At 34.8% G+C, this 24,098-nt stretch overlaps 1 protein-coding gene across 2 annotated transcripts in view; it reads left to right on the forward strand.

Moving 5' to 3' along the window:
• The window catches only part of WDPCP (WD repeat containing planar cell polarity effector), a 371,882-nt gene that overhangs the window by 214,032 nt on the left and 133,752 nt on the right, over positions 1-24,098 (forward strand). For both annotated transcript variants that reach the window (XM_081264390.1, XM_081264391.1), the window contains exon 14: positions 5,177-5,240. In XM_081264390.1, the coding sequence (XP_081120516.1) occupies positions 5,177-5,240 (64 nt within the window). The remainder of the gene's footprint in view (positions 1-5,176; positions 5,241-24,098) is intronic.

Here is a 24,098-nt window from a genome sequence, read left to right on the forward strand (position 1 = left end):
TGGAACCCATTTTCTTTCAGTGTTTGAAATATGTTATTCCAGGATCTTCTAGCTTTCAGAGTCTGTGTTGAGAGATCAGCTGTTATCCTGATTGGTTTACCCCTAAATGTAATCTGCTTCCTTTCTCTTGTAGCTTTTAAAATTCTCTCCTTATTCTGTATGTTGGGCATCTTCATTATAATGTGTCTAGATGTGGATCTCTTATGATTTTGCACATTCGGCACCTGTAGGCTTCTAGGATTTGGGATTCTGTCTCATTCTTCAAGTTGGGAAGTTTTCTCATGTTATTTCATTGAATAGATTGTTTATTCCTTTGGTTTGGAGCTCTGTGCCTTCCTGTATCCCAATGACTCTTAAGTTTGGTCTTTTAATGTTATCCCATAGTTCTTGGATGTTCTGCTCATGGTTTCTTAGCAGTCTTGCTGAGCTGTCTATGTTCTTTTCAAGTTGAAATACTTTGTCTTCATTGTCTGATGTTCTATCTTCTAAGTGATCTACTCTGCTGATAGTATTCTCAATTGAGTTTTTAAGTTGGTTTATTGCTTCCTGCATTTCTAGGATTTCTATTTGTTTGTTTTTTATTACCTCTATCTCCCTGTGTAATTGATCTTTTACTTCCTGGATTTGTTTATGTAGTTCCTTGTCAAAGTGATCTTTCATTGTCTGATTTTGCTGTCTCATGTCTTCCTTGAGACTCCAGATCATCTGAAGCATGTATATCCTGAACTCTTTATCTGACATTCCATCTGTTGCAGCTATTACCTCTTCTAAAGTTGAGTTGACCTGCATTGCTTGTGGTCCTTTCTTTCCTTGTCTTTTCATACTGCTCGCGTTTCTTTCTGCTTGGTGAAACTGTTGTGTTTTTGAAATTTTCCCTCTATTTATTTATATTGCTCTTGTATAGTTGAAAAATCTCCCTTGCAGGGCAGGTAGTGGCTGTGATCCTCCTCCAATTGGGGTGATCTGTCTACCACGCTGGCGGGCCGCTAAGTCTGCTCTGCCGGTCGGTCACAGGTCCGCCTACCCTGCAGGCGTGTGGGACAGCTCTGTCACTCAGCAGGCCGCTGGGCCTGATCTGCGTGGTCACTGTTCCGCCTACCTTGCAGGCACTAGGTGAGGGGGCGGGCCTGCCCCTCAGCAGGCCGCTGGACCTGTTCTGCTGGTGGGTCGCAGGTCTGCCTACCCTGCAGGCGCGTGGGGCAGCTCTGTCACTCCGCAGGTTGCTGGGCCTGACCTGCCGATGGGTCGCAGGTTCGCCTACCTTGCAGGTGCGGGGGGAGGGGGCGGCTCCGCCCCTCAGCAGGCCACTGGGCCTGATCTGCCGGTGGTCACAGTTCTGCCTACCTTGCAGGCACTGGGGGCGGGGGCGGGCCTGCCCCTCAGCAGGCCGCTGGACCTTTTCTGCTAGTGGGTGGCAGGTGAAGTTGGATTCTTATACTGTATAAAAAAGTCAACTCAAACTGGGTTAAAGACTTAGATATAAAATCTGATACTGTGAAACTCTAGAGTACAGTCAATAGGTAAATCTCCTTGACATTGGTTTTGGCAATAGATTTGACATCGAAGAACAGGAAACAAAAGTAAAAAAAAATAAATGGGACTACATCAAACCAAAAAGTTTTTGTACTGCAATGTAAATAGCCAACAAAATGAGAAGGCAGCTTATTAAATGGAGAAAATATTTGCAAACCATTATATTTTCTAAGGGGTTAATATCCAAAATATAAATAGAACTCATTATAACCCAATAGCCCCACCAAGAAAAAAAATAATGGACAAATGACTTGAATAGACATTCTTCCAAAGAAGATATACAAATAGCCCATAGGTATTTGAAAGGGTGCTTAATATCAGTAATCATTAGGGAAAGGCAAATTAAAACCATAGTGAGATAGTGCCTCAAGCCTATTAGGTGGTCTCTTATCAAAAACTCAAACAATAACAGGAGTTGGCAAGAATTTAGGTAAAAGTACATTTCAGGTGGGAATGTAAATTGTTATAGCCACTGTAGAAAAATATATGATAGTTCTTTGAAAAATTAGAAATAAAAACTACCTTATATTCCAGTATTGTACTTCTGGATATAAGTCCAAAGGAAATCACTATCTTGAAAAGACATTATTATAGCCAGAATGGGAAAACAATCTAATTGATAATGAATGAATAAGGAAAATTTTAAAAATATGTATATGTATATGTTTTATATATATATATAAATAAATAAATATATATATATATATATGTATGTATATGTATGTATATGGAATGTAGTATCATTCAGCCTTTAATAAGAAAGCAAGCTTGCCATTTGCAACATGGATGAACTTGTAGAGCATTATGCTAAGTGAAATAAGTGAGACACAGAAAGAGTATGATCTCACCTACCTGTGAAACCAAAAAAAAATCAATAAAGAGTAGAATGTTTGTCACCAGGGGCCGAAAAGTAGGGGAAAAAGATGTTGGTCAAAAGGTACCAAAACTGTTTTATTAGCCAACATTTAAAAAGTTGGAGAGTTCATATTTTTAAAAAATTATTTTTTAAAGAGAAAGGTCCTTGGGGAAAGAAGGAAACAATGAAACAAAAATTTTGAGAAACACTGCAACAGAAACAACATATGAATATCTCTAAAATTCACAGTACCAGGCTCATTTACAAAGCGAATTAGGAAGTTCCATGAAGATTAGTCAATTTCTATTTCTTAAGAGAATTAAATAAGATAAAAATCAAATACTTCTGAAGTTCTAATGTGATCTTCATCAGTCATTACATTGCAGTATAATCAATAAAACTGATTTACTTGCCAACGAAAGTGTGGTATTTACTGACAATGGAATGTCATTTATCTTTGGGGGGGGGGGAGAGAAAGGGAAAGATATATCGAGCTCCTTCTTTTGACAACATGGATGATTCTAGAGGGTGTTATGCTAAGTAAAGTAAGCCATACAATAGGACTAATACTACATATCATTCTACTTACATAAGTAATCTATAGTCAAACTCATAGAAGCATGAAGTAGAATGATTGCTGCTGGGCCTAGGGGTGAAGAGCAGGGAATGCATCAAAAAGTATAAAATTTACAATGTGAAGGATGAATAAGTCCTAGAGACCTGATATACAGCATTGTGTCTATTGTTTAAAATACTGTATTATATATAAAGATTTGCTAAGAGCATAAATTTTATATAAATGTTATATCACAAAAATAAAGAGGGTGCATGAAAACAAAGGGTGTGGAGCTCAAGAAAGAGATGGATCCTAGAGATAAGAGTTCTGAGTCATTGATATAATTGGTTTTCATAGTCATGGTAGTAATAATAAGGCTATTGAGGTTGAAGTGTGTAGAAATACAGACGACTGTAGAACACCAATTTCAATGGGAGGTATAGAAATGTGAACTAGAAAAGAAGACTAAGAAATTTCCATCCAAGAAATGAAAAAGCCAAGGAAGTACAGGGGCAGTTTATAGGATTAGATATGGCCAAAGGGCACATAAGATCAGAACTTATGTTTAGGTTTGATCATTTGAAGATGGATGATTACTGTTGCCAGAATAGTTACAGTAGATGTCAATGCAAAATGGCAGTGAAGGCATGAACAAGTAGCACAGCTGGCTAATTCTTTGACCTCTTCTTGCTAAATTTTACCTCCCCTGAGTACATAATAAATCAGTAAGCTTCCTGATGTAAAACACTATTCATCCACAAAAATAAAAGTAATTTCCTCATGATCTTGAACAGTTGAGAAGCATTCAAGCAAATACTGGAGGTATTGGGAAGAATGAGCAAGGAGGAGCTGGGGCAAGAGTCATCAAATATAACCTGGAAAACTCTTTGTTTCAGGTTTTGGACTTAATGGCTCATATATAATATTAATAAGTATTGAATTTTATTCAACAAATATGTTTAATAATAATAATGAATATTCAACACTTCTTATTTTTATTTGAAATCTCATTATCTTTCCTACTACTGTATTTTACAATATATAATAGAGAACAGAGAATAACTTATGTATCTTCTGTTCCTATAGTCAAAGAAATTGACAGTTACATATATATAAATCTTAGGACTTGGACAAAATAGAGACCACCTTTCATTCCGAAAACCTATGCAACAGATGCATTTATGAGATAATTTTTGTTATAGATCTTAAACTTTCTGTGGAGATACTTAAACTGTGAGTTGTTCTCATGTTTATCTGCCTAGAATTAGACTTTCACAAAGAAAATTATCAAAATTTTACTTCAGGGAAGGTATGATTATGGAAAAGTATAGAAAATTAATATATGTTTTAAAAATTCAGAAGACATTTATGTTGTTCTATTTTATAACTGCCTAGAATTTCTTTTCAAGTATAAAGCTTTTGACTAAAACAACATTTAATATCCCAACTTTTACCTAAAAAGCACAAAAATATGATATGACTAATTGCTCTTATCTTTCTTTGTTCTCTATATCCCCATAATTTTCTCTTATAAAGCACAGTGAAGTAAGCCAGGTGTAGTGGTGCATGCATGCCTTTAATCCCCATAGTTTGAGAGGCTGAGGCAGGAGGATCACTAGTTCAAAACCAGCCTCAACAACTTAGTGAGGTCCTAAGCAACTCAGTGGGACCCTGTCTCTAAATAAAATATAAAAAATGGGCTGAGAGATGTGGCTCAGTGGTAAAGTATCCTGAGTTCAATCTCTGGTGACAAAACACACACCCACATGCCCACATACACTGAAGTAAAAATTATGAAAATAGGTCTGGGGTTGTGGCTCAGCAGTAGAGCGCTCGTCTAGCATGTGTAAGACCCTGGGTTCGATCCTCAGCACCACATAAAAATAAATAAAATAAAGGTATTGTGTCCAACTACAACTAAAAATAAAATATTTTTTAAAAATTATGAAAATGTATTTTCCAAGCTGTCATTTCCCATATTTAGCAATGTGTCCTTGAATTTGTGTTTCTTGGAAATTACATCTATGGCCTCCACAGACTCTGTGTCTCAGCTCCTCCTAAGTACAATAACATTTCATAAATGGAAGATCCTAGCAGGCCAAATCCCTTTGAAAATATTTTTTCCACCAGAAAGAATCAAAACAATACTGAATAAATACATTAAACAAACAGTTCTCTCCTTTTATGTTTTTTTTTTCACAACTAAGATACCTTTCTTTTCTTCCTCATAGGTACCAGAGATTTGAAAAGGCATTTCTCCTAGCTGTTGACATTGGTGCTCGCGACCTATTTATGGTGAGTCATTCCCTGAGATGATTTTGTGCCTTCAGTTCTAAGGCTGAGTAAGTTGTCAGCTTTTATGACCATTAAAAAGGATTAGTGTCATTTGCAGCCTTAGACACATGGTGGGAAAGCATTATTCCATCTTGGCTTACAGCTTTGCCTTCGTGAAACTGGTCAATAGCTATCTAGTATCTTTTGACTTGTTGACATTTTCCTTGCCAGTGCCCAAAGGATCTTTTATGTTTTCTAAGAATTTATAATTCTTGAATTTTTCTCCTTATGTACCTCGATGTGAGGGTATGACACCTTTCTATATAATAAGCTTAAATGTCTTTCTAATCCATTCTCTGAAGAAGTGGTATACTGCAAAAAAAAGTCCCATAGATCTTGAAGGTGCACAGTATGTCCCTTAGATTTTAGCGAAAAGTAACAAATTATAAATGTTCTCACTGGTATTTTTAAAGTAACCATAGTACAAAGTGAATCTAAGAAGTTATAAATTCATATATACTCTAGTTCTTTCATTTATTAGTACAGAACCATAAAATTGATCAGGATTTCTTACAGATCCTTGTGCTCTGTAACAGATTCTTGTTTTGTAAGATCTTCTGCCACAGTTAGGTCAGGTGAACAAATCCTTCCCTGATTTCCCAGCATATTCTATTGTTATCAAAGAAACAATAGAGCAAAAGCTTCTTGAAAACAAGAAAAAATTCTGGAAGGCTCTTTTATACTATGAAGACATTTTGTAGTTTATTAAGCTTTCTTATGCTCTTTTTGTTTTCTTTGTTTATTTGTTTTGGTACTAGAGATTTAACCCAGGAGCACTTTACCACTGAGCTATATCCTCAGTCATTTTTTTAAAGTTTTTTTGAGACAGGTTCTCATTAAGTTGCTTAGGGCCTTGTTAAACTGCTAAGGCTGGTCTTGAGCCTCTGGGATTACAGGTGTGAGTGCACTGCCATGCCTGGCTCTCTTTTGTTTTTTATATTTCTTTTTTTTTAATTTTTATTGTTGGTTGTTCAAAATATTACATAGTTCTTGATATATCATATTTCACACTTTGATTCAACTGGGTTATGAACTCCCATTTTTACCCCATATACAGATTGCAGAATCACATCGGTTACACTTCCATTGATTTACATATTGCCATACTAGTGTCTGTTGTGTTCTGCTGCCTTTCCTATCCTCTACTATCCCCCCTACCCTCCCCTCTTCTCTCTCTACCCCCTCTACTGTAATTCATTTCTCCCCCTTCTATTTTTTTCCCTTTCCCCTCACTTCCTCTTGTATGTAATTTTGTATACCCCTGAGAGTCTCCTTCCATTTCCATGCAATTTCCCTTCTCTCTCCCTTTCCCTCCCACCTCTCATCCCTGTTTAATATTAATCTTCTTCTCATGCTCTTCGTCCCTACTCTGTTCTTAGTTACTCTCCTTATATCAAAGAAGACATTTGGCATTTGTTTTTTAGGGATTGGCTAGCTTCACTTAGCATAATCTGCTCTAATGCCATCCATTTCCTTGCAAATTCTATGATTTTGTCATTTTTTAATGCAGAGTAATACTCCATTGTGTATAAATGCCACATTTTTTTTTATCCATTCGTCTATTGAAGGGCATCTAGGTTGGTTCCACAGTCTTGCTATTGTGAATTGTGCCGCTATGAACATCGATGTAGCAATGTCCCTGTAGTATGCTCTTTTTAAGTCTTTAGGGAATAGACCGAGAAGGGGAATAGCTGGGTCAAATGGTGGTTCCATTCCCAGCTTTCCAAGAAATCTCCATACTGCTTTCCAAATTGGCCGCACCAATTTGCAGTCCCACCAGCAATGTACAGGTGTACCCATTTCCCCACATCCTCGCCAGCACTTGTTGTTGTTTGACTTCATAATGGCTGCCAATCTTACTGGAGTGAGATGGTATCTTAGGGTGGTTTTGATTTGCATTTCTCTGACTGCTAGAGATGGTGAGCATTTTTTCATATACTTGTTGATTGATTGTATGTCCTCCTCTTGAGAAGTGTCTGTTCAGGTCCTTGGCCCATTTGTTTATTGGGTTATTTGTTATCTTATTGTCTAATTTTTTGAGTTCTTTGTATACTCTGGATATTAGGGCTCTATCTGAAGTGTGAGGAGTAAAGATTTGTTCCCAGGACGTAGGCTCCCTATTTACCTCTCTTATTGTTTCTTTTGCTGAGAAAAAAACTTTTTAGTTTGAGTAAGTCCCATTTGTTGATTCTAGTTACTAACTCTTGTGCTATGGGTGTCCTATTGAGGAATTTGGGGCCCGACCCCACAGTATGTAGATCGTAGCCAACTTTTTCTTCTATCAGACGCCGTGTCTCTGATTTGATATCAAGCTCCTTGTGCACTTTTGTGCATGGCGAGAGAAAGGGATTCAGTTTCATTTTGATGCAAATGGATTTCCAATTTTCCCAGCACCATTTGTTGAAGATGCTATCCTTCCTCCATTGCATGCTTTTAGCCCCTTTATCAAATATAAGATAGTTGTAGTTTTGTGGATTGGTTTCTGTGTCCTCTATTCAGTACCATTGGTCCACCTGCCTGTTTTGGTACCAGTACCATGCTGTTTTTGTTACTATTGCTCTGTAGTATACTTTGAAGTCTGGTATCGCTATACCGCCTGATTCACACTTCCTGCTTAGCATTGTTTTTGCTATTCTGGGTCTTTTATTTTTCCATATGAATTTCATGATTGCTTTCTCTATTTCTACAAGAAATGCCCTTGGGATTTTGATAGGCATTGCATTAAACCTATAGAGAACTTTTGGTAATATCGCCATTTTGATGATTTAGTTCTTCCTATCCATGAACAGGGTATATTTTTCCGTCTTCTAAGATCTTCTATTTCTCTCTTTAGGGTTCTGTAGTTTTCATTGTATAAATCTTTCACCTCTTTTGTTAAGTTGATTCCCAAGTATTTTATTTTATTTTATTTTTTTTTGAGGATATTGTGAATGGAGTGGTTGTCCTCATTTCCATTTCAGAGTATTTGTCGCTGATGTACAGGAATGCCTTTGATTTATGCGTGTTGATTTTATATCCTGCCACTTTGCTGAATTCATTTATTAGCTCTAATAGTTTCTTTGTAGACCCTTTTGGGTCTGCTAGAACTATGTTGAACAGAAGTGGTGAGAGAGGGCATCCCTGTCTTGTTCCAGATTTTAGAGGGAATGCCTTCAATGTTTCTCCATTCAGCATAATGCTAGCCTGAGGCTTAGCATAGATTGCTTTTACAATATTGAGGTATGTTCCTGTTATCCCTAGTTTTTCTAGAGTTTTGAACATAAAGGGATGCTGTACTTTGTCAAATGCTTTTTCTGCATCTATCGAGATGATCATATGGTTCTTATCTTTGAGTCTATTGATGTGGTGAATAACATTTATTGATTTCCGTATATTGAACCAGCCTTGCATCCCAGGGATGAATCCTACTTGATCATGGTGTATAATTTTTTTGATATGTTTTTGAATACGATTCGCCAGAATTTTATTGAGGATTTTTGCATCTAGGTTCATTAGAGATATTGGTCTGTAGTTTTCTTTCTTTGAAGTGTCTTTGTCTGGTTTAGGAATCAGGGTGATGTTGGCCTCGTAGAATGAATTTGGAAGTTCTCCCTCTTTTTCTATTTCCTGAAATAGCTTGAAAAGTATTGGTGTTAGTTCCTCTTTAAAGGTTTTGTGAAACTCTGCTGTATACCCATCCGGTCCTGGGCTTTACTTAGTTGGTAGTCTTTTGATGGTTTCTTCTATTTCCTCAATTGATATTGGTCTGTTTAGGTTGTCTATATCTTCCTGACTCAATCTGGGCAGATCATATGACTTAAGAAATTTATCGATGCCTTCACTATCTTCTATTTTATTGGAGTATAAAGATCAAAATAATTTTTGATTCTTCTGTATTTCTGAAGTGTCTGTTGTGATATTGCCTTTTTCATCCCGTATGCCAGTAATTTGAGTTCTCTCTCTTCTTCATTAGCATGGCTAAGGGTCTGTCGATTTTATTTATTTTTTCAAAGAACCAACTTTTAGTTTTGTCAATTTTTTCAATTGTTTCTTTTGTTTCGATTTCATTAATTTCAGCTCTGATTTTAATTATTTCTTGCCTTCTACTTCTTTTGCTGTTGTTTTGCTCTTCTTTTTCTAGGATTTTGAGATGAAGTGTGAGGTCATTTATTTGTTGGTTTTTTCTTTTTTTAAGGAATGAACTCCAAGCAATGAATTTTCCTCTTAGAACTGCTTTCAATGTGTCCCATAGATTCCGAAATGTTGTGTCTGTGTTTTCATTTAACTCTAAGAATTTTTTAATTTCCTCCTTGATGTCTTCTATAACCCATTGATCATTCAGTAACCTATTGTTCATTCTCCAAGTGATGCATGATTTTTCCTTCCTTCTTTTATCGTTGATTTTCAGTTTCATTCCATTATGATCAGATAAGATGCATGGTATTATCTCTACTCCTTTATATTGTCTAAGAGTTGCCCTGTGACATAATATATGATCTATTTTTGAGAAGGATCCATGTGCTGCTGAGAAAAAAGTGTAACTGCTTGATGTTGGGTGGTATATTCTATATATGTCAATTAAGTCTAGGTTATTAATTATGTTATTGAGTTCTATAGTTTCCTTATTCAAGTTTTGTTTGGAAGATCTCTGTCCAGTGGTGAGAGAGGTGTGTTGAAGTCTCCCATGATTATTGTATGGTGGTCTATTAGACTCTTGAACTTGAGAAGAGTTTGTTTGTTTGAACATAGCTACACCATTGTTTGGGGCATATATATTTATGATTGTTATGTCTTGTTGGTATATGGTTCCCTTGAGCAGTATGTAGTGTCCCTCTTTATCCCTTTTGATTAACTTTGGCTTGAAATCTATTTTATTTGATATGAGTATGGACATACCTGCTTGTTTCCAAAGTCCATATGAGTGATATGATTTTTCCCAACCTTTCACCTTCAGTCTATGTATGTCTTTTCCTATCAAATGCGTCTCCTGTAGGCACCATATTGCTGGGTCTTGTTTTGTAACCCATTCTACTAGCCTGTGTCTCTTAATTGGTGAGTTTAAGCCATTAACTTTTAGGGTTATTATTGAGATATAGGTTGTTCTTCCAGCCATATTTGTTTATGTTACTAAAGATGGTTTGTTTTCCTCTTTGATTATTTTTCCCCCTTTACTGTACTACCTCCCACTGTTGGTTTTCATTGTTATTTTCCATTTCCTCTTCCTGTAATATTTTGCCAAGGATGTTTTGAAGAGATGGTTTTCTAGCTGCAAATTCTTTTAACTTTTGTTTATCGTGGAAGGTTTTAATTTCATCTTCCATCCTGAAGCTTAATTTCGCTGGATACACAATTCTTGGTTGGAACCCATTTTCTTTCAGTGTTTTAAATATGTTATTCCAGGATCTTCTAGCTTTCAGAGTCTGTGTTGAAAGATCAGCTGTTATCCTGATTGGTTTACTTCTAAATGTAATCTGCTTCCTTTCTCTTGTAGCTTTTAAAATTCTCTCCTTATTCTGTATATTGGGCATCAACATTATAATGTGTCTAGGTGTGGATCTCTTATGATTTTGCACATTTGGCGTCCTGTAGGCTTCTAGGATTTGGGATTCTGTCTCATTCTTCAAGTTGGGAAGTTTTCTCATATTATTTCATTGAATAGATTGCTCATTCCTTTGGTTTGGACCTTTATACCTTCCTGTATCCCAATGACTCTTAAGTGTGGTCTCTTTATGTTATCCCATATTTCTTGGTGTTTTTTATATTTCTATGGGTTCATCATATTAGCTCACTTGTCTTGTATTGAGTTTGATAATTAAATTCTAAATTCATATCATTAAGTTACGCTGTATTTTCACTGTTCATGAAAAGAATTTTTCCAATTTCAAAAGTATGGACATTCTGATATTTGTCATCTGTATTTTGTTAGGTCTAATGTGCAGGCATATTAGTGTATTGAGGGAAGATTTATTATTTTTATTAAAATCTATATAGGTTGGGGCTGGGGATGTGGCTCAAGCGGTAGCACACTCGCCTGGCATGCGTGTGACCCGGATTTGACCCTCAGCACCACATACAAATAAAGATGTTGGTCCAACAAAAACTAAAAAATATTTTAAAAAATTCTCTCTCTCTCTCTCTCTCTCTCTCTCTCTCTCTCTCTCTCTCTCTTTAAAAAAATCTATATAGGTAGATATCACAATATTAGAAATTTACTTATAACACTTTTTATTGTTTCTGACTTCATTTAATTTCCCTCCTTGTTTATGCCTTCTCACCTCTGCTTATTACTCATCCCAATAAAGGTAAATTTTCTATATATATTTTTATGTCACAGTCCCAGTTTTTTTTTCCTTAGATAAAAACTAAAACATATTTAAATGTTTGGTGCCTGGCATAATTTCTCTGTGAAAGTACTATACTGTTGTGTAATTCTGATTTTATTATTAGTTAATAAACATAACCTGATAAAGATGCTTAAACCTGATAAAGATTTTAGAGGGAATGCCTTCAGTTTTTCTCCATTCATAATAATGCTAGCCTGAGGTTTAGCATATATAGCTTTTACAATGTTGAGGTAAGATCCTGTTATCCCTAGTTTTTCTAGTGTTTTGAACATAAATGGATGTTGTACTTTGTCAAATGCTTTTTCTGCATCTATCGAGATGATCATGTGGTTCTTATCTTTGAGTCTATTGATGTGGTGAATAACATTTATTGATTTCCGTATATTGAACCAGCCTTGCATCCCAGGGATGAATCCTACTTGATCATGGTGCACTATTTTTTTGATATGCTTTTGTATTCGATTCGCCAGGATTTTATTGAGGATTTTTGCATCTATGTTCATTAGAGATATTGGTCTGTAGTTTTCTTTGTTTGAAGTGTCTTTGTCTGGTTTGAGGATCAGGGTGATGTTGGCCTCATAGAATGAATTTGGAAGATCTCCTTCTTTTTCTATTTCTTGAAATAACTTGAAAAGTATTGGTATTAATTCTTCTTTGAAGGTTTTGTAAAACTCCGCTGTATACCCATCCGGTCCAGGGCTTTTCTTGGTTGGTAGTCTTTTGATGGCTTCTTCTATTTCTTCCTTTGTTATTGGTCCAAGATGGTGGCCGCTGGCTTCCTCAGTGGTCTGACCTGTGTGGAGGACAGAACTGGACCGCTTCCTTCACCCGTCTCAAACCCAGAATTCAGCACTGAGCACAGTGAGGGCACAGCCAGCAGGAGCCTGCAGAATCAGCAGCGCCATATCTCTGTGTTGCTAGCTTGCCGTTTCCCCGCGCACGCCGCAGTCTCTAGCAGCGGGGCGAGCCGCTGAATAAGCAGCTTGAATCTCCGGGCGGACAAATCGCTCACGGTTGAGCCCCAGTAACTGATCTTCAGGTGATGGAAATCCTTCCTCTAGGTTTTGGTGCACCCCAATTTTGCTGGGAATTCCTAACAAGATAGCTTTTGGCCATTCTAACTGGTCATTCACAGGGGTGATGCACTCCATTCGCCGCCATCTTCTGAGTCCAATTTTCTACACTTATGATATATCTTTATTGAGGATTAAAAATAATATCAAAGAGGTCTCAAAAAAGAAATATCAGTTAACCTGAAAATAGTGCTTTTTGCATTAATGTCTATCAGTTATAAAGAGGTTCAAGACATATGACCTGATAAAGCTGACGTGGAATTGTGTTTTTAGGTATGAGATTATATCTGCAAACAGAGTTTTAGTTTTTCCTTTACAACTTGGATATCTTTTATTTTTCTAGCCCAATTTTTCTGACTAGAAGTTTTCAGTATTATGTTGAATAAAAGTGTCAAAAGTGTGCATGCTTGCCTTGTCTCTGATCTTAGGGGAAAAGCTTTAAGTTTTTCACCATTAAATATGATACTGTGGGATTTTCATGTAGAGCTTTTCACATTATGTGGAAGTAGTTTCTTTCAATCCTAATTTGTTAATAGATTTTGTGATGAAAAAGTGTTAAATTTTGTCTAATATTTCTTCTACTTCGATTGAGACAATTATGTAGTTTTCTACCCTTCCTTCTGTTTATGTGGTATATTATACTGATCAATTGTGATCAACTATTTTTGCATTCCACGAATAAATCCCACTTGGACATGGTGCATACTCCTTTTACTGTGCTGCAGAATTCATTTTACTATTATTTTATTGAACATTTTTGTATCAATATTGATAAGACATATTGATCTGTAGTTTTGTTTTTGTCTAGCTTGGGTATTAGGATAATGTTGGCTTTAGAGAATGAGTTAGGAAGTTCTCCTCTTCAATTTGGGGGTATGGTTTGAGGAGGATTGCATTATTTTTTCTTCAAATATTTGGTTTAATTCACCAGCAGAGCCATTAGTTGCAGGCCTTTTCTTTGTCAGATTTTTTATTTATGCTTCAATCTCTTTATCACTCCCAGGTATGTCCATATTTTCTGTTTCTTGGTTTAGTTTTGATTTGGCTTTGTTTCTAGCAGTTTGTCCTTTTCATGTAAGTTAACCAGTCTGTTAGCATTGAGTTGTTTGTAGTACTCCCTTAATCCTTTCATTTCTGTAGGATTAGTAGCAATAATGTCCCCATTTTCATGATTTTATCTTCTCCTTTTTATTCTTAGCTAATGTTTTGTTGATCTTACTGATTTTTTAAAATAACCAACATTTGGTATAATTGGTCTCTATTTTGATTATCTCTGCTGTAATCCTTATTAATTTCTTCCTTTTGCAGGCTTTGGGTTTAGATTATTGTTCTTTTTTCTATGTTAAGTTAGGCTATTGATTTGAGATCTTTCTTTTTAGTGTACATATTTATAACTTTCACTCATAGTACTCCTTTCACTATATTCTGTGTATTGGTATTGTACAGTTTTCATTTCCATATTTCTCCAGTGTTTGCTAATTTCTCTTCTGCTGTCTTCCAATGGTGGTTTGAATTTTTAATTTCCAAAATTTATGAATTTTCAGTTTTACTTTTACTACTTTTATTATAGCTTAATCCTATTTTGTAGGACATGAAGCTTAGAATTATTACTGTCTTTCTAAACCTATCCAGACTTAGTGAAAGATGTCTCATGCACCTAAAAAGAATAAGATGTTTTGTTGTTTTTGGACAGAATAACTGTATATGTCTGTTAGATCTAATTGGTTTAATGTGTTGAGTGTTCTGCATCTTTCTTTTTTTTTATCTGGTTATTCTAGAAATAATTCAGAGCAGGATATTGACATATCCAACTAGTATTGCAGAACTATTTGTTCTTGAATTTTGTGAGTTTCTGATTGATATATTTTGATAGGTAAATAAATGTTATTTTATCTTTTGCTGCATTGAATTTTTTATTAACATAAAATCCTTTTTTATCCTTTATAGCCTTTTAAAATATACTCTGTTTTGTCTGGTATGAGAATAACCATACCTGCTTTCTTTGGGTTACTATTTTTTATTTGTAATAATTTTCCAGCCTATTTGTGTCTTTGGATCTATAGCGAGTGGGTCTCTTAGAGATAGCATTTGGTTGCATGATGTGTTTTTAACTGTATCATTTGATTGGAAGATTGGAAGTTTAATCCATTTACATTTAAAGTAATTTCTGATAAGAAGGATCATATGTTATTTTGATTTGTTTTCTATATGCCTTACAGCTGCCTTTTTTTTTGAAGTCCAGAGAATGAGTCTGTCTTGTATATGCTAAGCAGATGCTCTATTACAGAGCTATAGCTACAGCCTGCCTTATAGCTTTTATCTCTTTGATTTCCTGCATTATTTCTTATGTGTTTAGATGATTTTGTTGTTGTTGTTGAAAACAGGACATTTGAATCTAATAATGTGATAACTTTGGTAATCAGATTTTCTCTTTACCCCAGGATTTGCTATTTTGTTATTTAGATTTCATATAAAAAATGATTTTATGCCTTATTATGTCAAGGATCATAATAAGGTATAAAATTTAGGTCTTCTCCAAGTCTTTGCGTTGTATTCACTTGGTGGTACATGACCATTTTCTAATATTCTCTTTATTCACAGTTGCTTTTGAGTGTTTGATTTTCAAAAGAGAAAAATGAAGGGAAGGAAAGAGGGTACCAGCCCTTTAAATCATCTGACTGTCTCTTCAGTCAGGAGAGGAGCTGTCCACAATAAGATGGTACACCAATGGTCCCCCTGCCTGTTTGTCTGCACCTTTGTAGTCAGAAGCATCAATTCATAATAAGAGCATAGATTCCTATACTTGGAGGCCAGGGTACTTTTAGTCCATCCTAGTCCCAGTCAGTTGACAGTGAACTGCTCTAGGTAGCTGGTAGTGTGCAATAGCTGAAATTCACCAAAATTAACAGCACTTTATTTTGTTAAACATTTACCTGGAAAACTCTCAAGTCTTCAATGGACTCCAGAATTCTGAAATATTTTAGCAGACACATTCTGCCATTGCAGTTGTTGCCTAGATTGAGAGACACATTCTTGGTGTTTCCTACTCTTACTCTTTCTCACAATCCTTCTGTGCCTTGCCTTGTTTTGTAACTTTATATTATTTCATTTACCCCTTTGATTCTTTGTTATTTTTTTTCTTTAATATTTTTGTATGTATCTCTATCTTTCTAGTGGGTATTTTGCAAATGTCATTGTTGGTTTTGATTTTTTGGTCTTATTTCTTGTCAATAATTGGACCATGTACAAAACTGAAATAGATTTGCCTCTAAAAATCATAAAATAAAGCAGACTTAAAGGGATTCACCACTAATTTAATGCTTTGATAGAACAAAATTCAATACCCTTTAAAGAAAGATATAATCCAGACTCCTTTTATTGTTACACTCAAAATGTCTTATTAGGCATGTGAAGTGGAAAATTATGATCTCTAATAAATATAAAAGGCGATAACAGTAATGGACCCTTATGTGACACAGATGTTGAAATGATCAAATAAGAACTTTGGAGCAAGCTGGGTGCAGTGGCACACACCTGTAATCCCAGTGGCTCAGGAAGCTGAGGCAGGAGGATCAAAGCCAGCCTCAGCAACTTAGCAAGGCCCTAAGCAACTCAGCGAGATGCTGTCTTTAATAAAATACTAATAAGGGTTGGGAGTGTGGTTTAGTGGTTGAGTGCCCCTGAGAAAGAAAGAAGGGAGGAAGGGAGGGTGGGAAGACGGGAGGAATGGAGGAAGGTGGGGAGGGGAGGATGGAAGGAAGGAAGGCAGGCCTTTGAATTTTAAGGAAAAAGATGAACATAATGACTGAATACATTGGGATTCTCAGAAGAAACATAGAAGGTATATATAAAGAAAACCAAGTATAATTCTATAATTTTATTTCATATTTGGTAGAGAAATACAAAATTTGAAGTGGAAAATGTACTAGATGGGATTATGGACACTGTGTAATAAAAGTGCCAGTGAGTTTGAAGAGAGATCAATAGAAATCATCCAATCTGAAGAAGAGAAAGGGAAGATCGTGCAAGAAATGAGCAGCCTCAGTGTCTTGTGGAATCAAGCCAAAGAGTCTAAAATATATGTAATTGAAGCTTAGTGAAAAATATTGGTGGACATATTGGAGAATCTCTGTGGACTCCAAATATAAGAAAGCAGCACATCACATCATAGTACCAAATAGTCAGATTACGGAAAACTGATGACAAAGAAAATATTAATAATACCTAGAAAAGAAGAAAAATAAGACAAAATGATCATTAATTAATAATGACATAATGTCTTATTTTAAATCAGAAAATATACCAAAAGGACTGGGCACATCAGCACATGCCTGTAATCCCAACAGTTTAGGAGGCTGAGGCAGGAGGATCATCTGTTCAAAGCCAGCCTCAGAAACAGCAAGATGCTAAGCATCTCAGTGAGACCCTATCTCTAAATAAAATACACAATAGGACTGTGTATGTGGCTCAGTGGTCAAGTGCCCCTGAGTTCAGTCCCTAGTACCACCTCACACAAAAAAAGGAAATAAATTATACCAAAAGATAATGGAACATTTCTATCTTGCTGAAAAGATTAAGTTTGTAATGCAAAATAGTAAATCCAGTGAAAATAATTCTTAAATGGAAATAGGATAAAAACACTTGTAAATAAATGAAAGGTGAGAGAACTCAGCAGTAGTAGATGTGTACTACAAGAAAAGTTTTTTTCTGGTATGACAAAAAATGAAACCAAATGAAAACTTAGATCTAGAGAGAAAAATGAAGAATCCTGAAAATGGCAAACTTAGAGATTAATATTGTCTTTTTTTCCCTCACCTTAAAAATTTCTTTAAATAATAATTATCACAAGGAAATTATAAATGTTTGAGACAAGTATTTTATCCTGATTTGAACATTACGTAATATATGCATGTATTGAAACATCGCATGATATGTCATAAATGTGTATAGTTTGTATCAATTTTAAAAAGGATTGGTTTAGAGATACACATTTTTAAAGATAATTATTTAAAACAAATAATAACAATAACATTGTGGTATTAATAACAGTTATAGACATGAAATGAAAGAGAGTAATACCTCAGGAGGGAACAAATGGAATTATATTGTTGTCAGATTCGAGCCTTTTACCTGAAGTGGTAGCATTACTAATTCCAAATAGACTGTGATATGTTAAGATTACATATTATAGTGTCCAGAGGATTTTCTAAAAAAAAAAATTAAATAGACATGTATCCAAAAAGTTAATAGTGGAAAGTTAGAGTTTTAAAATGTTTAAGCAAAAGGAAGGCAGGAAAAGAAGACAAATCGAAAGATAGTACTCTTAAGCTCAAACATACAAATAATCACATTAAATTCAAATTGAGTAGATACTCCAATTAAAAGTAGACATTAAATTTTTTAAGTCAGAATTTCAGAGTGGATAAAAATCAAGATATAGTGTTTCCCTTATGCACTAAATATAATTATAATTGTTATAAAACAAATAAATTGAAAGTAAAAATGTGTTAAAAAAGATACTATCATGCAAAGACTAAGACAAAATAAACTTCAAAACAACGGAAGTATTAGAGATAGACTTTCATCATAAAAATTCAACAAGAAGACATAACAATACTAAATGTTTATATATAAGTCAACTGAGTTTCAAATACATGAAGCAAAAGCTGACAAACCAAAAATAAGTAAAGGAACATAATAATTCAGAGAACTAGTGAATATATACAATATGTGAACCAACTGGACCTAATTGACATTGTTTAAAGCTATGTCCAACAACTGCAGAATACATATTCTTTTCAAATGTACATGGTTTACTCAAGCAAACACAAACTCCATTTTGGTTTATAATATAAGACTCAATACATTCTAACACTTTAAAATATGACACTAAAGGAATTATAAGTTAGTTACATTCCAAGACGTATAAAGTTTACATGTATTTATAGATTCTCTGAATTCTTTAAATATTCTTTTTTTTAATATTTAGTTTTTAGTTGTAGTTGGACACAATACCTTTATTTGATTGTATATGGTGCTGAGGATCGAACCCAGGGCCTCATGCTTCCTAAGCGAGCACTCTACCACTGAGCCACAATGCCAGCCCCTCTAAATATTCTTTAAAAAATCTCATGGGTTAAAAGAGAAATCACAAAGGAAATTAGGAAATATTTTCAATGAATTTTAGAACACAATATGTCAAAGTGCATGGGATAATTATATCACACATTGTATGGACACTATGTGTCCATACTGATACAAGTAAATAAATAAAACCAACTAATAAATGTAGAAATAATGATAGGATTGGAAGATCACAGTCTGGCAAAAATCATAGTCATAATTGAATAAGCAAGAATCATTAATGGATGCAATGACCAATGAGAAAAAGTTTCACAAGAAATGAGGTCTTTACATAGTCTCAAAGTATTTCCTCACAAGATGGATATTACTTTCAAACAGAAAAAGAGTGGAGAAGGCTGGCAGATACTGTTTTAATCAGGTAATCACAAGACTATCATCGATAGAACAAATTAAAATAATTTTCCACCTTACATGTTGCAATAAGAATACTGTACAATAAGATCATTCCTTCTGCGACATTCCTGCAAAAAAAAAAAAAAGTATAGCCTGAATCTAACCATAAGGAACATCAATTGAACCCAAATGGAGGAATATTTGAATAACTAGCCTATATTCTTAAGGTAGGGAAAGGGAAGGGGAAGGAGAGGTACTGAGGTCTGAATTAAAATAAGCTATATTCCATGCTTATAGTAATTATATCAAAATGGATTCTATCATGCATAACTAAGAAGAACTAATTTTTTTAAATGTCAAGTTCATGTAAGAGAAAAGAAGTATAGAGTAAAAGAGACTAAAGAGATATAACAACTAAATGTATCAAGAAATGCATCTTTGTGATAATGAAGAACAATTATTAGGACAATTGAAACTTTAGTGTTTTACAAATAGTAGTGGTGTTATAAGTGTTTTCGATTGCAGTTTTGTAGGTGATAAACACTGAACTCTTCAAAGATATGTTGGCATTTACTCTCAAGTGATTCAGAAAAATAAGACCTTTGTACTCTGCTTGAAACTTTTCTGTAACTTTAAAATTATTTTAAAAATATAAATTTCTCCATATTGTCACAGTTCTAGACTCTTTACTCTCTATGCTTTCTCTGTGTAGAAGCAGTGTGGTTTGGAAGTCTATTGCTTTGGTCACAACAATTTTGCTTTTAATTGTTTAGATATTATTCTGGTTTTGAAAATTCAGGTAAAACTCTCCAAGCTAATTATTATTGTGGCATAAAAACTACTTATGTTGCTTTACCCATTGTGACATAAGAGCTACCCAAGATTGCTTCCCTGGCCCCATGTTGGATGGCATGAGGATGAGTATGCTTTTGAATGTTCTCATGCTGGCATCCTTTACTACCTTGGCCATTGGCACAGGGCCAGTTGGAATGTCAACCATGCCATCTGATAATGCTATAAAAAGACCTATAGCTGCTGCTCTCCAGCCATCTGTGCCTTCCCTTGGCATGATACTGTTGGGTAGTTTGTCTTTAATTGGCATGGTTTTTGTAGGGTGGCTTACATCTGCTACTCCTAGGCACTTGCCTGGTGATCAAGTTGACATAGAACTGCTTCCTTGGCAATGTTTTTATATAAAGGGGTTTTATACCTGCTAACTTCTAAAATAATTATTACATATATTATAATTACAATTTAAAATATAATGAACATACATGTCCTTTTGGACTCTGTGGACTCAAATCTAGCTTGGACTCTCAAGTTTTAACTTCCCCCAATTAGAAGTCTCCACTTAATAAGAATTAACTAATAAATGAGATGTATCTCTTTTGTTTTAGTAAAATGAGCATACATATAAATCTTTCCCACCTGCATCAAATCTCTAGAAATGATGGAAGATGCATAGGTATATTTGTGTTTTTTAAAAAGTTAGTAACTGGAATTGAAAATAAGAATGCCCAATAGATCAGGGTTTGCAAGAATCCACTGAAAACTGTAAAACAGAGATTGAAGAAAGAAGGCCGATTCCAAAATGTCAAGAGAAGACTGTTACCAAAGTTGGTTGAACATCAAAAGTTCTCCATGCCTTGAAGAAGGGGATGCTAGAAAAAGGGAAAGTGTACCTGGGCAAGCAGGGATGAGTACTCAGGTACTGCAATAGGGTGAATGAGTGGTGAAAAGTCAGAAAAAAACGTACTGATTAAACCATAGGTGTTTTTAGAAAAAAGTTGATTATATGAGTATGTTAAGATTTAAGCAGAATAAAAGTGGATGGTGTTGTGGACTTAATTTTGTTCTTGTTTTCTATCAAATTCACATCCCAAACTTCTAACCCCATGTGACCATATATTGTTATAGAACCTTTGAAGAAGTAAATGAGTCCATTAGAGTGAGATTTTCATCCAACATGCTTGTCTTTACAAGCAGAAGCGATACCAAGGATATATGTGCACAGAAGAAAGGCCATTTGAGGATGTAGCAAGAAGGTAGCCATATGCAAGCCAAGGAAAGGCCTCAGGAGAACCATATCTGCTGATAGCTCAAAGTTGGACTTCTAACTGCCAGAGCTGTAAGAAAGTAATTTTCTGTAAGCTACTCATTCTTGGTATTTTGTTATGGCAATCTTAGCAGACTAATACAAAAGTTATAACTTTAGAAATAGTAAATAAGAAAAATACAGCAAAGCAGAGTTGATAAATTAGCAAATGGAAAATAATCAAAGAAGATAATTGTGGTAAATAGAAAACACAAAAAGAGCTGGCAGGAATGTTTAGACATCAGTAGTTACAATGACAGAAGCAGCAGAAGGAGCGGCAGAAGAGCATAAAGGACACCAGGACATTCCCTTCAGCCTCTTATAGGAGAGCACCAGTCCATTTGTGAGGACAAGAGTCTTCATGCAATAAATCATTTCTCTAAAGATACCACCTAATAATGTGATCACCTTGAGGGCGTAAGTTCCAACCTATCAATTTTGAAGGGACACACACATTCAAACCATAGCATATAGACAAATCTTGCCAAGTATCAGATAAAATATTTAAAAACAAAAAGATTAAAAGGAAAAAAAATGAGGTGCTTTAAAAATGTTTCCACAGATACTTTGATGCTTCTCTTTTTAAAAGGTGATGACTCTTCCTCATCCTCTTGAGTATAAACTGGCTTTTAATAACTTCTTTCTAATTAATAGAATATGGTGTACATTCTGTTGTGTGATGTCTGAAAACAGGTAATGAAAGGCAGGGATAACTGCTGGTTTGCCCCCTTTTGTCTTGAATCACTTGCGTTGGAGGAGGTTAGCTGCCACAACAAAACAGTGTGATGCATCCTGTGAACCACCAGGAAGGAACTAGGGGTCCAGCCAAAAGCCATGTGGATGAGCCACCTACAGGCAGATTGTTCACACCCAAACTTTCATGACTGCAGCTCTGGCAAAGGTTTTGACTATAACTTCTTGAGATCCTGGGTCACATTCACCTAGTTAAAACTTCCTGTATTCCTAACCTTCAGAAATTGAGGAAATAAATGTTCATTGCTTTTAGCTGCTTAATTTGGGTTTGTTATGAAGCAATAGATAACTAAAATTGAGAGATACTTCATGTTAATATAGAAGTGATCCATCAGGAGGATCACGAGTTCAAAGCCAGCCTTGGCAACTTATCAAGGTCAAAAGAGGATGTGGCTCAGTGGTTAACACCCCCCCCCCCAGGTTCAATCCCTGATACAAAACAACAACAAACTCAGAAATGATCCATCAAATAGACATACCACTATTTATTTAACCACATAGCTCCAAAGTATATTTTGTAAAAAGAAAAGCTTTCAAGGGAAAAGTAGAAAAAAATTCCATAGTCATAGTGTAGGATTTAACATAGTCCTCAGAAAACCATACACAAAGCAGGAAAAAAACTTTAAAATGTTGAGGATTTGAAGAAAATAATTACAAAACTTGAGTTAATTGAGATGGTCTTTAATAAAGAATTAATATAATTGATAAAATCACAAAATCAAACTTAAATAATGATCATATCTAAATCATCAAGAAATCTGTGCAAATTCAAAAAGGATGCTATTATGGAGACTATATAAAGTGACTTTTGTATGATAAAAGTGAAAACAGGGCCGAGGTTGTGGCTCAGTGGTAGAGTGCTTGCCCAGCATGTGAGGCACTGAGTTCGATCCCAGGAACCACATACAAATTGAAAATAAATAAATAAAATAAAGGTATTGTGTCCATCTACAATTAAAAAATTTTTTTAATTAAAAACAAACTGCAAAAATATTGCCCTTTTTAAAGATAACATGTACCTTAAAATTTAAAAGCCTATTTCTTACTAGCTCTTGAGCTAAATGTGATATCAAAGATGAAATTATTAACTATTTAGGATTAATGACTATGAAAATAGTACACATCAAGAAATTTGGCTTGTTGCCAAAGCAGTAGTACCAGAAGAAATTTCATAACTTTAAGTCTTAAAAAGATTGAAAATAAGTGGCCTACACTTTTATCTCAAGAGGGAAAAGAAAGACATTAAGTCCAAGGAATATGTAGAAAAAATGGAATTAGGAAAGATTAAAAAAAAAAAAGAGAAATTTAAGTGCCAGGCTCGACTGGCACATACTTAAGAGTTCTAGCTGCTTGGAAGATAGAAACAGCAGGATCACTTTAGCCCATAAGTTTGAGATCAGCCTCATAAGTATAGTAAGACCCTGTCTCCAAAATAAATGAAAGAATTTCAATAAAATTCCTAGAAAAGACCAGTTGGTGTTTAGAGAAATAGGATCTATATATACAGAAAAAGACATAACTAAGATTAAGATAAATGACATAATTTACAGACACAGGAAATTATTTTTAATATGGATAAAAATATATAATAAAATGATCAATCACTATATACCAATTACAAAACTTGAGTTAATTGAGATGGTCTTTATTAAAGAATTAATATAATTAATAAAATCAAAAAATCAAACTTAAATAATGATCCATATCTAAACCATCAAGAAATATATATACCAATTACCTACTTTTGTCAATTACTTATACATGAACTAAATACATTTCATTTTTTACTTCCCACCACCTTACGTCGTGTTTTTATTTATTTATTTATTATTGCTTTCTTTTTTCCTTTGCTTTTTTTTAAAAGTACTGTATTCTTTTTTCTTCTAAATCCTTCAGTATTTGTCTCTAAAAGGCCTCATTTATTTGGTTTTGCTGTTTATGGTGCTGGGGATTAAATCCAGGGCCTCAAGTATGCTAGGCAAGTACTCTACCACTGAGCTACATCCTCTGCAAGTTATAAAATGTTTTAATTTTGAGAAAGGCTCTTGCTGAATTTCCAAGGCTGCCTTAAAACTTGTGATCCTCATACCTCAGCTTC

The sequence above is a fragment of the Spermophilus citellus genome (genome assembly GCF_964194105.1).
Source record: "Spermophilus citellus genome assembly, chromosome: 13".
In the NCBI taxonomy this organism is placed as follows: Eukaryota; Metazoa; Chordata; class Mammalia; order Rodentia; family Sciuridae; genus Spermophilus; species Spermophilus citellus.